Source organism: Aquila chrysaetos, chromosome 17 (assembly GCF_900496995.4).
Source record: "Aquila chrysaetos chrysaetos chromosome 17, bAquChr1.4, whole genome shotgun sequence".
Taxonomy (NCBI): Eukaryota; Metazoa; Chordata; class Aves; order Accipitriformes; family Accipitridae; genus Aquila; species Aquila chrysaetos.
The window spans coordinates 7,569,942-7,583,962 of NC_044020.1; the positions used below are offsets into that span (position 1 = coordinate 7,569,942).

At 39.9% G+C, this 14,021-nt stretch overlaps 1 protein-coding gene across 7 annotated transcripts in view; it reads right to left on the minus strand.

Annotated features, from left to right (window-relative positions):
- The window catches only part of TBXAS1 (thromboxane A synthase 1), a 246,881-nt gene that overhangs the window by 117,966 nt on the left and 114,894 nt on the right, over nt 1-14,021 (minus strand). For 6 of the 7 annotated variants that reach the window (XM_030041204.2, XM_030041203.2, XM_041129476.1 and 3 more), the window contains one exon: nt 13,267-13,363. The exons of the other annotated variant lie outside the window; for it this stretch is intronic. In XM_030041204.2, coding sequence (XP_029897064.1) covers nt 13,267-13,363 — 97 coding nt within the window. The remainder of the gene's footprint in view (nt 1-13,266; nt 13,364-14,021) is intronic. 7 annotated transcript variants of the gene reach the window in all.

The window sequence follows — 14,021 nt, forward strand, 5'->3', positions numbered from 1 at the left end:
AGACATTGGGCAACTTTAATTACAGATATCACCATTGTCTCTGCTACAATACTGCTGCTTTGGAACTGACGAAATACCAGTATTGTCCTGATGACACTAAAACATGAAAGGTCAACGACTGGTTAAACTGGAATGTTTCTGAGCCATTGTTAAATTATTCAGAATTATTTTAGGAAAGCTGCATAAAAAGTGCAAGAGTGCAGTTTTAGCTTCATCTAAATGCGCATATTGAAAATGGAAAAGGAAATGGGGAAACTGTCCTTTGCAATTGCCTTGAAAAGGGAAAAAAAGAGTATCTTGTGTATCTTCAACTTACAATGAATCTAGCAGAGAACAACAGTGCAAGATAGTTCTTGGTTTTACTACTTATTTCCCCAAACCCTTTTCTGCAAGAGCAAGCGTGAAAGGAAAAGAAGAAGAATGGGATATTATTTGAGTAAAGAATGTAGTTATTTTAGTTTCTGTTGCTTAACACCAGTGAGAGGAGACTGGCAGCAGTAAATAATTAACAATGATCAACAATCCTTTCCTTTTGCTGCAGGATAGCTGTTTCCTAATCCCTGTATATATCTGCTGCTGTTTATGGGTCTGTGGGGCTAAATGGACCCTCTTCTAGCCATCACCGAGCCTTCAGAAACAGATGAATCAACATGAAAGTGAGCAGCAGCAGCCAGGTGTGCTCAAAGTAGGGAGCACTCGTTAAGCTGGAGAGTTGGGAGCAAGTCACAGTGTGAAGACTTGAATTTTACACCCCTCCTCCTCTTTCCTGTTTTCTTTTAAGTGTGGTGAATTTAATGCTGACAAAAACTCAGCAGCACTGGCAAGTTTGCTGCAACCTTCCATGGTTGTGGTCAGGAGCACTGCGTGCACAGCACAGCGCTTCCCCTGCACCTGCGTAACACACTGCAGCGTGCTCCCTTCCTATGGCTCAGATCGGCCGACTATTTGCTGTCAACTATTTACAACAAATGGTGCCAAGATATGTGGTTGCTACATAAACAAAGAAGAATTCTCTCTAGAGACTAAAATAAGACCTGCCGACTCATTTTTCACTTCTGATCCGTCAGATTTACAGCTGTAACACACTGTCAGTGGTAAGGAGTGCATCGTCTCTAAACATCCTTTCCCATGGAGGTTTTACTCTTGCAGAATGAACATTACATTGCGTATGATTGCAAGCAAAAAAACAGGATGGCAAAAATTTTTGCTTAGAACAAACCTACTGGAGTTAATTGCTAGGTAATTTTGTAAAGATCACAAGAGAACTTTCCAGGCTCTGGTCAGAGAACCACTACAAAAACAGCTGCATCAATTTAAGATGCTACTACCCCATCAGCTGTTCACCACCCCCCATCTATTGGAGATTACCACCATTGAAATGGAGCTGGTGGAGAGCCCTTGTGAGCACTCATCATCTGCTTCAGTGCCAAGTCAGCCTGCATAGTTTTGAAAAAGTCTGCATTGATACATAAACTAAGATGGATTAGCTTCTGAGCTGAACCAGATGAGGTATGTTCACATGATCCATTTTGTAGGCCTTGCTGTGGGAATGGTAAGTCAAGCTAGGACATCTTAACAAAAGGTTGTTAGCATCGTGCTAGATAAGAATATTATCATTATCTCAAAAAAAAAGGCAGGGGGGGGAACTTTTGTATGTTTAAGTTCAAATATAAACATAAAGGCAGGTAAATGGATTAAGCTATCTGAATGAATGACTAAAGAGAGAACTATTCCCACTATTTTTGAGATGACAATACTACTTTTAGAATACTTAAAATGAAGAGCAGAGGCTTTCAAGGATTAGTACAATAATGCCCACGTGTATCACATTAACTCTCACTGGAGACGAATTAACTTCACTTGCACACACACAAGTCCCCAAATATAACTCGTATCACATTCAAAACAAAAAGCTCATCCATGGAAAAAGTCACTTGCTTGCGTAATAGTTAATAGAAAGGATTCAAAAGTGGTGGGTGGAAACTGATTTGTAGCCAATGGAGCCACTGGGAGAAACAATGCCCCGATGCAACCTCTGGCACTGGAAGTCACCACAGCACTGGCTGCTGGACGCTGGGCAGATAAGCCAGAAGGAAGGTTACTGTCACTGTCTGTCTTGCTATTATGCTAGACTTTTGACTTCTGCTGCTGACCACTTTGGAAGAGGACACTCAGCGGGGCTACAGAGATCTTAGGCATGATACATGACAACCATTCAAACTATTGCCATGTCACATCTGCTCCAATGCTCAGTGCTGAACTTCTAGGCTTCTGGGTAGGTACATGGAAATCGCTTCTCTGTGCCGTGAAACATCACTTGCATAGACCTGACTGGGTTCTTCTATCATCAGATGCTTCAAGAGGACTTTTTGTTCATGAGCAGGTGAGTTATCTCCGAATGTGGATGAAGACATGAAAACAAAGCAAAGTACTGGGTCTGAACTCTGATTGCTCAAGTATGTAAAAAGGCCAACTTGAATGTTGTGATCTGAGACTATACCAATTCTGGAACAAGTGACAAACTAATTACTCTTCTCCTAACAAAAGCAGACTGGGAAAGGCAGGAATTGAAGGACACGATGCTCTACTATATATCAAGAACAGGGAAAAGGGACAAAACTGTAAACAAAACAAGCAATCTGCTACTGATAACAGTTTCAGAAGTCAGAAATGAGGGACTGTTGAAAACCCATGCTATTAGACTGAATAAGCTTCAGAAAAAATATCCCCACAGCATATGCCCAAAGAAGTAGGAAAAGTTGAACTTCCCTTTAAAAAACAACAAATCGACAGAAATCAAAGGTCAGGACCAGCAGAGACCAGCATGAACTGCACCTCCACTCCTCATGTATCACACCTACTCATAACACAGTCAGCTAAGGACAGGATTAGATAAGGAAGCATTACTGTATTTAAACAGGAAAAAATATTTATCAGCCTTAAGATTTCACATATTTTATCCAGCAATAAAATGTGTTCTTTAAATAAGGAACAGAGCCCTGGGAATAGATAGTCCTTTCCTGTCTATAAGCATTGTTTGTCTTTAGCTTTGCAGTATAAAAAGAGAAGTGCTGCAAAACCAGTAAATAAATAGCCAATGTAAGTTTGATGAAAGATTGGCTCAGAAGACTGCTTTTGGCCTGAATAGAAAGATATGCTTTCATCCTGTTTTGACTATACTCATACGTTTACCTAACATAATTGGATGTAGTTAATATTGCAGGAGCCTTCAAGCAGCGCACATTTCCCTCATTAGTGGGTTTAAAGCCTTAATGATATCTCCTGTGCTGCAGAAAAGCCCAATGTAGGCTTTAAAAGTGATTGGCAAGTTTCAACAGGAGAAAAACTGGGGGAAGGGAAGGCAAAACCTAATAAAACTCTGATCTTGATTTCATCAGTCGTTTAGAAAAGGAAATTTTGCAGAATGATAGAAGAAAGAAAAAAACAGGTGAGGATAAACAAGCCAAAAAAGATAATTTCAAAAGTTGGTCTTAAAGTAACTCAAAGAAACATCTGAAATAAACAGGGAGCAAGTAGAAAGACAGAATGTCCCTTCACATACCTGCAACACACTAAGACACATATATACTTAGTCCTACACAAACTCCTACTGACATAAACAAGTGCATACGCACAGAGTATTGTCAAATCAGCATCTTCCTACACCTGCAGCAAAAGTACCTTTTTGTAGTTTCATTATGCAGCATTCCCCCCCCCTCCCTTAAAGTCTCAATAGAGTTGGCAGGGAAGACTTGCATCTAAGAAACAGAATGTCACAATATACCATTAACTAAGTGCATGCAAAGGGTTTGGGTTTTTGTTGTTTGTTTGTTTTGTTTTTGTTATTGACTAATTTTGACCATTTTCCAGGAACAGAAATTTCACAGGCTGGTTTAGTTTCAAAAGAAGAGTAATTATGTACAGCTGTATTCAGTATTTCTTAACTGCCTTGAACAATCAGTGAAAGGGAGATTTGCACACATTATCAGCCACTATCATTAGTGCTGTAAAGTACGTAATCCATCTGGTGTTCTGCTGTCTACCTAGGAGCAGGTATTGAACCAATGATGGCTGCAGTATAATAGCATAAAGAAAGAGCATTAAAAATGAACAAAACAACACAGCAACCCTAGTCATTTCTCGATACCAGATTGTCCTTGTGTTTGTGTTCCCCCATGGTTTTGCAAACCATTTTTATACATATAGGCGTGGAGAGTGGAGAATTAAAAATGTAAATTTCATCAACATGCGGTTTTGCAGTCTTCACAGGGGAAGAGGTAGCAGGATACCATGGTGATGGCAGCACTGCAGCCCATTAATAAACCAGAGAAAGACTCAGGGATAGATTCAAATACTCAGACCCATGCTGAAAAATAACTCACTTCATAATAAATCCTGTAAAAGATAAGATGACTGTGCATCTCAACATCAGCCGGGGTCTCAACCTACTGATTCATCATGTCTTGATGGGGGGCGAGGGAAGAGGAAACTTGTTTTTAAGCTTTCTAGCCTCCTTATAGTCAATTGCATTGCTTTTATGTTGGCAAGGTTTATGGTCCATAGCATCTGAAAAGAAACAACCCATGTCTGCAAAAGAGAAAAGGTGGAAAGTCTTTATTTGTGTATTCCATCTGTGTGTAACCCATCTGTTTCCACCATCACTGCTAGCCCTTCATACAGGACGGATCAGCTGGTTTTATTTGCTATCCTACCTGGAAATGTGACAAATATTAGTGTTTGCTTACTCAGAAATTCATAAATCTTAAGCAAACTCACATGACCTACCTGGACAACAATATATTAGCCAGTTAAAATAGCAGCCTCACAAGAAGTATGGCTTTCTCCAAGCCCAGCTACAGTCTGACCACCACTGCTGGGTATATGCCGACCTCTTGCAGGAGAGCTCTCTCCAGCCACAACAACACAGCAAACTTTCCTCAAACAGCAAACCATCTATGTAACCACCCAAAGAAAATAAAATGTCTGTTAGAGGTTCTCTTCCAGACCATCCTTAAACTAACTGGACTTAACTACAGTCAGTGTTTTTAGATTGCTTGCTTGTAAGCCATCCTGTGGCTCTCCAAACCGTCATTATCGATATCTTCCTAAACCTCCAGAAACTCACCTTTATCAAACACTTAAATGTGTGAGAAGAGACCATGTGAGACACAGAAAAAGAAAGGCTCCTATTTAAGGGAACCACCCCATTGTGGACAGACTATTAATAAACATACTTAGGTAAATACATGCTCACGGCCCACTGAATTAAATGAGACATAAGAATGTGCATAGAAATAAGTAAATGCTAACGTCTTTTTAGGAACAGTAGTCAGCAGAGGCACATGCCAGGTGTTCGAGGTAGGTACAAATGAGCTTTCCCACCTTGCAGGACAGAGATTTCACTTGGTTTCCTGTTCTGAATTAGAATTACAAATAAAAATGACAAATTTAAGATAAGATAATCCTCAAAATACATTCAACTGAATCTGTTAATATTAACTTTAATACTTCAGGGTTTTTTAAATCCTTCAAAATACTTTAAAATAATTTTTTAATACTTCAAAATACTTTAAAATACTTCAAAGTTACTCAAAAGGACAAAAAAAAGAGCTTTTCAATAAAAGTTTTTCCTCTACATTTCTGAAGCTGCTTTTAAGAACAAATAAACAAACAAACCTCCCACCACAACTATTTGAATTAATAGATAAACCAAATCCCAACCCTTTGCCATCAGTTCTAAAGCACTAACATTCACTAACGATAATGTTCAGCTGGAAATTCCCAACATACCCTTTTACATTTGTTAAGGTGACAAAGCACTTCCTAAATGATTTGCCCTTGTGAACACAGGAATTCTGTAGCAAAGCCAAAAACTGAGCTCAGAGCTTCTAAATCCCAACTAGAGCCCTAATCACAAAACCAGACTTCATCTCACTGGGATTCAGAGGATCAGGTGGTTCCCAGAACATGGTCTACTAATATGTCAAGTCTTTCTTTAGGCCAACGGAAGCCAAAGTCTGATTAATTTTACAGTCAATAGCAGTGATCATTTGACAACATTAGTTTTGTGCTATTAGCTGCAGCATATGGGGAATAAGGGGCAATTTGTTGTGCATGCATAAGAAGACATACACAGTCTGAAGGAAATGACCCTTTCAATATTTATTATTTTAATTTTAAAGTGTCTGTTGCAAGCATATGCACTGCTACTTTAAAACATTTAAACAAAACTAGATTTAATTGCTCAGAAAAATTAACCAGCAAGCTCTGAAAGCAAAAAGAGGAAAGAAAAAAGAAATCCAGAATTAAAAGCTATTTTACCAGGTAAAGAAGGCGCCAAAATAGTTACATACACATTGACCAAGCTAGAAAGGTATCCTGGTATGTCTAGAAGACAGCCATGGAGGCACACTGGGCAAAGAAAGCAGATACATCATTATGGTCGTTGAGCCTAGGAGCTCCTGCTCCGGCACAGCCCAGTGAGAACCATCAGGTCAAAACAAGGATAAAAGCCCTTGCTCGGCTCCCTGGCAGAGACTGGCACTGGAATATCTCTCAGGCATTTGGGCTCACATGGTTGTACAACAGCACCCACAAATATGCAGTCACACAAATTAATATTAAACAGTTAAGTGCTATACAGCCAAACACATTCCCTGCTAGCATAATTCCCTTTCTATAATGATGCTGTACCAGCCAAGATTTCAAACAAACTATGATCTAGCAGCTGTAGAAAACTGCTAGGCAAAAAAGTAATTCTTAATAAATTCACTGCTTGGACACCTTTTCACTTATCCTTGTAAGGCACAGAATGATTTTTGGAAGCACTGAATATTCTCAGCTCAATGAGACTGAGCCTTATTGTACATGTGGCAGGATCAACGCTTACTTGAATTTGTCCTACAAAGGGAGGGAGGAGAGAACATCGCAGCTCTGTATCACAAAGAACTGGATGTTCAAGGCATGGCCTGCCACCAGGTGTGATGGCTTTGCTGCATCAGGAACTGAAATGTCACCACGGCATGTAAAGAGCAGCACATTTTGTGAAGTTTCCATAAGCAGATATGGCACAATCGATGTCTGCAAGGCTCTAGTGAGGACTACAGATTCAGCATCTCTTCAAATCACAGAGACACCCCAAATCAAATATGTGTGCATCTGTATGCATCCATAAAAATATACAAATATGCATGCATGCACACATGTGGTTCTAACAACTAATTCTGAGACGTGTTGTGTACAGAAGCGTTATGCTGGTCAACTTCCATGTCCTGTGTGAACCCAGCAAAAAACAAGATGAAACAAGATGAAGGAATGGGAAAATGAAGAAACATACCTAAAAAGACTGAGGCAGTGAACAAACTTAAAAGCACATCCCTTCCCTCTGCTGCCACAAAAACCTGCTTGTTTTTAAAACTAAATATCACAATCAAATTATTAGCACATACTGGAACATTACTTGTGTACTAAACCATCCCACTGAACAGTCATTTTAAAGGGTGGAAAAATGAAGATCTTGATATATATTTCACAATTTTTTCTCATTTGTTTGAATCATTTTCCAAATATTGACTTACCTGCTGTCATACTGCGTGTCACTAGTGCTTTAAACCACATGCCCACGCAAAGGTGAGCCTCCAACAAAGCACATTCATCATCAGTTTACAAACTGAGTTCATCGCACATTGCAACAACAATTTGGAAACAAACTAAGAAATTCACATGAAAGGATGATGATGACAGCATTGACACAACCGGAAATAATCCTAGGATGTTTGATTTGAAGAAAAGAAACATTTCTAAACCAAACAACCAAGGGTACAGGGTCAAGACAGCATGTATACGCGTCTTTTGGCAACAGTACGCAACTCTTCATTCTTTAACTATTTTTATATGACGTCTCCAGATGAATATGTTAGTGGGTTGATTTTTCAAAACAAAACCCGTATTTGTGAGAGAGGGACTGAAGAAAAAGCCCAGCCCATAAGCTGGATCAGACTATGGGTTTGGATACACAACTGAATTACCCCTGTTTACTGAATGACGGCATGTCAGCGGGGCTGCTGCGTACAGGCAATGCCTGTACTCTAAAAACCAAGGCAGGATGCATCAAGTAAGAACTTGCACAAGACACGCAAGCGACCCTTTGCTTGCAAAAGGCCAAGAACACATACACACTCATACACAAAGAGTCAGTTCCTGAGGCACCACTCAGCTGTTTGAAGCCAGTTGTGCATCCCAGCCCTGCTCTGGAGATGCATAATCGCTATCAGTTGGTGTATGGTCATCTGAAGTTAATAGAAGTATGCTGATTTATGCTGCCTGAGGGCCTGCCCCAAAATTCACAGAATTACAGGATGGTTGAAGGGTGGAAGGCACCTCTGGAGGGCATCTTGTATCAAATTTGGATAGACCTTTTGAGAGAGCAATGTACACAGACACTTTTCTTGCCAGTACTGTGTCCCCTCATAAAGGGCCAGAAAGAACAGCCCATACGGGGGTATGGCAGCCGTCCTGGACCACAGCTGAACAAGATGCAGAAAATAGGCTTCTTCCTATTTGGTGGCTGTATTTTATTTGTTTAATGCCACAGGTAAGCCTGAAACTTTACAGATTTAGCAAAATAAAGATGAAGCCAACAGCTTAGTTTGCCAACAGGCAAATTCTACATGTGAAAAGAATAATCAAGTCCCACACAGATGAACTAGAAGAGGGGGAAGGGGAAGGACAGACAAGCAAAAAGAAAAAAAGCTCGGACATCTCGCTTTTCCTTCAAGAGGGATACAAGGAATTTGTACTGCCATGTTATATCAAATTCCTCGCTACTTTTTTGTTCTTACTTTTACTACTTCATTATTATTTGTCTTTAATCCATTGTTACTTTTTCCACTGTAACAACAAAGTTCCTGATGAGAAAACAGTGATGTTTTCTTACAGCTATTGGAATTGGTGTAGATTTTTATATTTAAAAACATCGCCCTCTTCCAGCTGGTTGGCATGCAGATTTAAGGATTTGGTCTGGATCAACTACGAGTTTCCATTTGTGATAGCCACATGAATCCTGGCAGAGCACTGACTCCAGCAGCCTGGCAAACCTTGACTAGCCAGTACTTAACTTTGCCTTAGGGCTCACTGATCCACATTTTTAGCAAATAGTTTGGCCTACAACTTCTGAGTAATTTAAATTACATACCAGGTAATATCTCTCTTCACATGGCTCCATCTTAACATTCTGCTCCTACATTTTTAAAGGCACACTGTAATGATTCTCAAGTACTAATTCAAAAACAGATTTTCAATGCTGAAATTAAAAACAATCTGAAAACAGATTATGTATCGTTATCCTGCCTGGCAGAATGCAACAAACATTGTAAACCTATCTCACTCACAACACAGCAATGCAGCTAAAAACAGTCTTAGCGCTCTTAAAAGAAAACTTCTATTCAAGAGACAACTTACCATAGTTGTGAGAAAAAGGTATCATTTACTGCAGCACAGCCCTGCCTAGAATGCTGGCTGAGGTTTCCATGGTTAACCTAAATTAAAATCAATTCCATATTTTTTGGCAGAAGGTCTATAAGCTAATTTTCATCTTTTCTTCAACTATAATTAAAAACATAGGGAAAAGGCTTCATATACTTCAAGTATGAAGGTACATTACGGTAGACATTTTTGTTTTTAAATGGCTACCATGCTCACCTTAATCAAGTGAAAATTAAGTGGGCAAGTAGAATCTCATTATTGCCTGTGATTATACAGTTAACAATAAATATACCCCATGCCTACAGGGGAATAACACCCTGCGTGCTAGACTTGGTTGCTTGTTCTAAAAGGAAGTGAACCTTAATGCAGATTTGATCTGCAGTCACCATACACTTCTGTCACAAGAATTACTGATTAGTAACTCAGAAACAACAGAAGATGCCAAGGGAACCTAGAAGGCTTTTTACAGCAATATTTGAAAGACATTCACAGTAAAGATGTGAAATGTGTAATATCAAAGGGAAACATAATTGCAAAAAATGAACAGGAGTTTGGCTTCTGATCACATGCAAAATCTACTTTGCCCAGGTAACGAGTGAGCAGATAGGTTCAATGTGTGAGAAGTTTACCAGCGGTCCAGGTCTCTCTGGATGTGGAGACAGGACACAAGATGCTTCCAAAAAAGTCCTCTCAGCAAATTAAAACCACCCCGATTCCATAAAGGTCTTCTGATGACTTTGCGGCAAGAAGCCAGCAAGTGCACAATCCCAGATTAAGGTCTTTCTTCTTACGAGTACTCAGAGGCATGACATCACATTATAGACAGCTTTTTATTAAAGCCTGGAGTTCACTGAATCATTATCTTATCCTCTTCTGTCTATCAAGTACATCCACTGTTTGCAACCCTTCACAAGTTCAATGTCCCATTGTCTCTTACTGTAATGTATATGTATTTTAAGATTAATTGAAAGAGCAGCAAAATAAACATAGAATATAAACTTTTTCTACAGTTAGCTTTTAGAATTAGTCCTGCACATCCTACAACTTAGTGATGCTTTGTTAACATGTGATTGCTACACTGCTACAGAGTATGGTGAATAATCTCTCTCTTTGGAATTCTGGGTTAGATAACTCACATTTCACCTCTGGTGGATGAAGTACAAATCTTGATTTTGCACTGGCAGGGGGGAAGCACAGTGGATTTTCCCAAGGCCTGTTCAAACCCACCATTCTCACTCCTTTTCCCATCCCTTTCACCCTTAAACACTGACACTCTTAAGTTAAAAAAAAGCTTTGGGTTGAAATAAGAAGTGTATGCCATGTCTGGAATGAAAGATATTAGCCTAGCTTTGTCAACAGCACTAACTCCAAAGCCAACTCTATAACCACTCATCAGTAGACCATTTGGGGAAGGAATGGGTAAAATAAGGTAGGGGGATCTATTTTGCATTTTGAATTCTCCACTAGCAAATATAAACCCTCACTTAAAGTAGAGGAGCTTGCTTTGAGTAATTTTAAAAGGCATAAACAGAAGCAACCCTATTAAAAGTCTTAAAACGACATTTATTCAGGCAATATGAGAAGAAAGAACTCTATTAATTGAAAAGTGCTTTTCTCACTCTCACCTTTCAACTATTATTCACATACAGCCAAAATCACATCTGAATAAATTCCACTGGCCTTCATTACATACCATCCAGCATTATTTATTTTCATATAGAAGCCTTAGTGCACAGGATAACCAAAAACTTCATTGAGAGAGCTGACTGTGAAATAAAGAGGAGAGGCAGCTTCCAGTGTGAAGATTCAAGAGGGGAAAAAGATCTCCAAGTTAGATGTGTAAGGACCCAGAAACAGAAGGCTGCTTATCTTCAGGAAGTGAAAAGCAATGGGTGGAAGAGGGGGAACAAAGGGGAAAGTGAGAAATAACAACGCTCAAAGATTGCAGCTGTGTGAGAAGACCATGGAACAAGCAGATAAAAGCATAAAAGATGAAGCAAGTTCATTTGAATTAGACTCATGGGCATTAAGCAAGCCAGAAATAGCAACAGTGTACAGGGGGAACTGTTCATTTTGTCAGAGAGAGGGGTAGGAGTTGAATTTTCTCATCTGCCACAGGCTTTCTGGTTAGCGGTGGGGATGTCACTCAGTCTGTGCCTCAGTTCCTCATCCATAAAGCAGGCCACTGTGCAGAAAAACCACAAGTGGTTCAGGGGACAGTCAGGTGATAAGGACAAGATACGAATCTACACAGAGCTATACCTAACAGATCTCTGATGAAGGAAAAAAGGGAGAGAGAAAGACTGGGTATAGTGACCTGGCCTACCTGAATTTTAGAGAGGAACACAAATGTTACAGAGCATGACAGATGGATGTACAACCACAAGAAAGAGATAAATCTATGACCATAAAAGCCTGGAGAGAAAGAAAAATTTTGCTGAATAAGAAGGGTGACAATGCACTGACACATATATTCAAATGACGAGGCTGACTAAAATTAAGAGCTGAACAAATATCTGAATGTACCCTCAAAGGAATGCTCTCTAATTTCAGGGAGGTGTTATTTGGGCACCAGGTACTGCTATGAATAGGGGGTACAGTCTACTCCTATCAAATATACAGGAGAAAAGCACGGGAAAGTTATAGACAGGAAGAAACACGGGTCCTGCTTGGGTGTGGAAAAAGGGAAGGGGTGGGAAATTCCTTCAAATACAGAGAAAATGGGGAAAAGACCCTTGCCACACACAACAACTTCAGCCTAAGATGCTCACACACTGGAATTCTTCCATTCAGATATGAGTTATAGGCAGAATAGAGGGCAACTGGTACAAGTGGTTATTAAATAAGATACAGGTAGTCACAAGATGAACCCCATGTACCAAAAGAAGCAAGTAAAGGAGACAAGCAGTCTGCAAACAGACTGTCTGGTTGCAGAAAGGATCAGAGGGGCAGAGGAGACAGACAGCTGATCAGAGACGGAATTTTCCCCGAGGGCACAAACAACACTCCTGAATACCTGTGAGTTTATTTGAGCAGGTTTGAACATACAAAGGGGCCAGGAGGAAGCAGGGAATGGATGGCACTGAGGCAGCGTGTGGTCAGAGTGACAGTATTCCCTTGTAAAATGCTGAGAAACTGCTGGAAATCTTTACTGTCCCTGTGTCCATTACCCCCTCATTATTTCTTTTAACCAGTACTTGAAAAACAGCTTTTTAATAGATAAAAGCGTAACCAACAGCATATGTATGAGTCCTTGCTAACTCCAACTTCATTCTTCGCTATTTATTATTTTCAGAGTGGTAAGTATGACAAAGCAACATGCGTTAGCTGCAGGAGGCACATCCCCGTCCCAAGCAGCCTGTTCCCGCCCTAGAAAGTCTAAAAGCATAAAAAAGACCATGGGTGGGAGAAAGCAAATAATACTGTCCTCATGTTACAGATTGAGAACCAAGGAAGAGAGCTAGTAAGTGATTTTCCCAGGATTTCACAGGAGGTCAGTGGCAAAACTGGATACTGAAACCCTCTGTCTTCAGCATCCATCTGGTGCCTCAGTTACAAGGGCAGTGCATCTCTTTTAAGGACATTCTCCTACATTCTCAGAGTGTCCTGGTAACAGGAGTCTGACTGAATGTATATATTGAGTTTATATAGCTTCAAGTCTTACTGAACCATATTGTACCTTTCCCCCTCTATTTCCAGCTCCCTTGCAGTCACTTTTGGTCTGAGCTCAAATTAGCAGTACTACCAACTCCATCCACAAAGTCAACCTTTTTATCTACTTACAGTTCTGTTGGTGAAGTTACTGAAATCTGTCACTAAGATTTGCTTGATCATCTCTGGTGTGGAGACCACCACAAACATTTGGCGACCAATGTAATACCTACAAAGAAAGAGACATTTTAGCAGATAATTACCAGCAGAGAACCGCCTCCTTCCCTAAAATACCTCTTTTGGCTTGAAAATACTTGCTGTGAACAAATATCACAGAAAATACATTCCCTTGGGTAAAGTAGTATCTTTTCTCATCCCTCACAACTATTAAATTAAGATACACGGTCCTGGAATTTCAAGGAAACAGCTTAAAACCTTTTACTGATTAATCAATACTCGGTCAACATTTTAACATGAAGGTTTACACACTCTACGCTCACTATGAATTCTGTACAAGGTGGTATAGTATCACTAAACCAAACTACAGAGGGGCAAAACATTAGAAACCAACAACCCAAACAATCACGAAAGACCTACGAAATTGATTATCCTGCAGTCAGCCACATGAAATGTCATTCCATGGCAAAGCCCTGTCTACAAGCCTTTCCAGAAGTGCCCCCAGCATGGCTGCAGTAAAGGCACACTTCTACTAGCACTGGAACTGAATGCATCTCAGACCCCAGGCTCTGCATTTCCACAAACATAACCATCTAACAGATACCATCTGAACCTTACATAACAGCAACAGGAAAAAAAAAAGGGGGGGGAAAAGAGGTTCAATAAGTATAAAGGAATTAATAAAACGTTAGAAGAAGACTGGGTGAGAA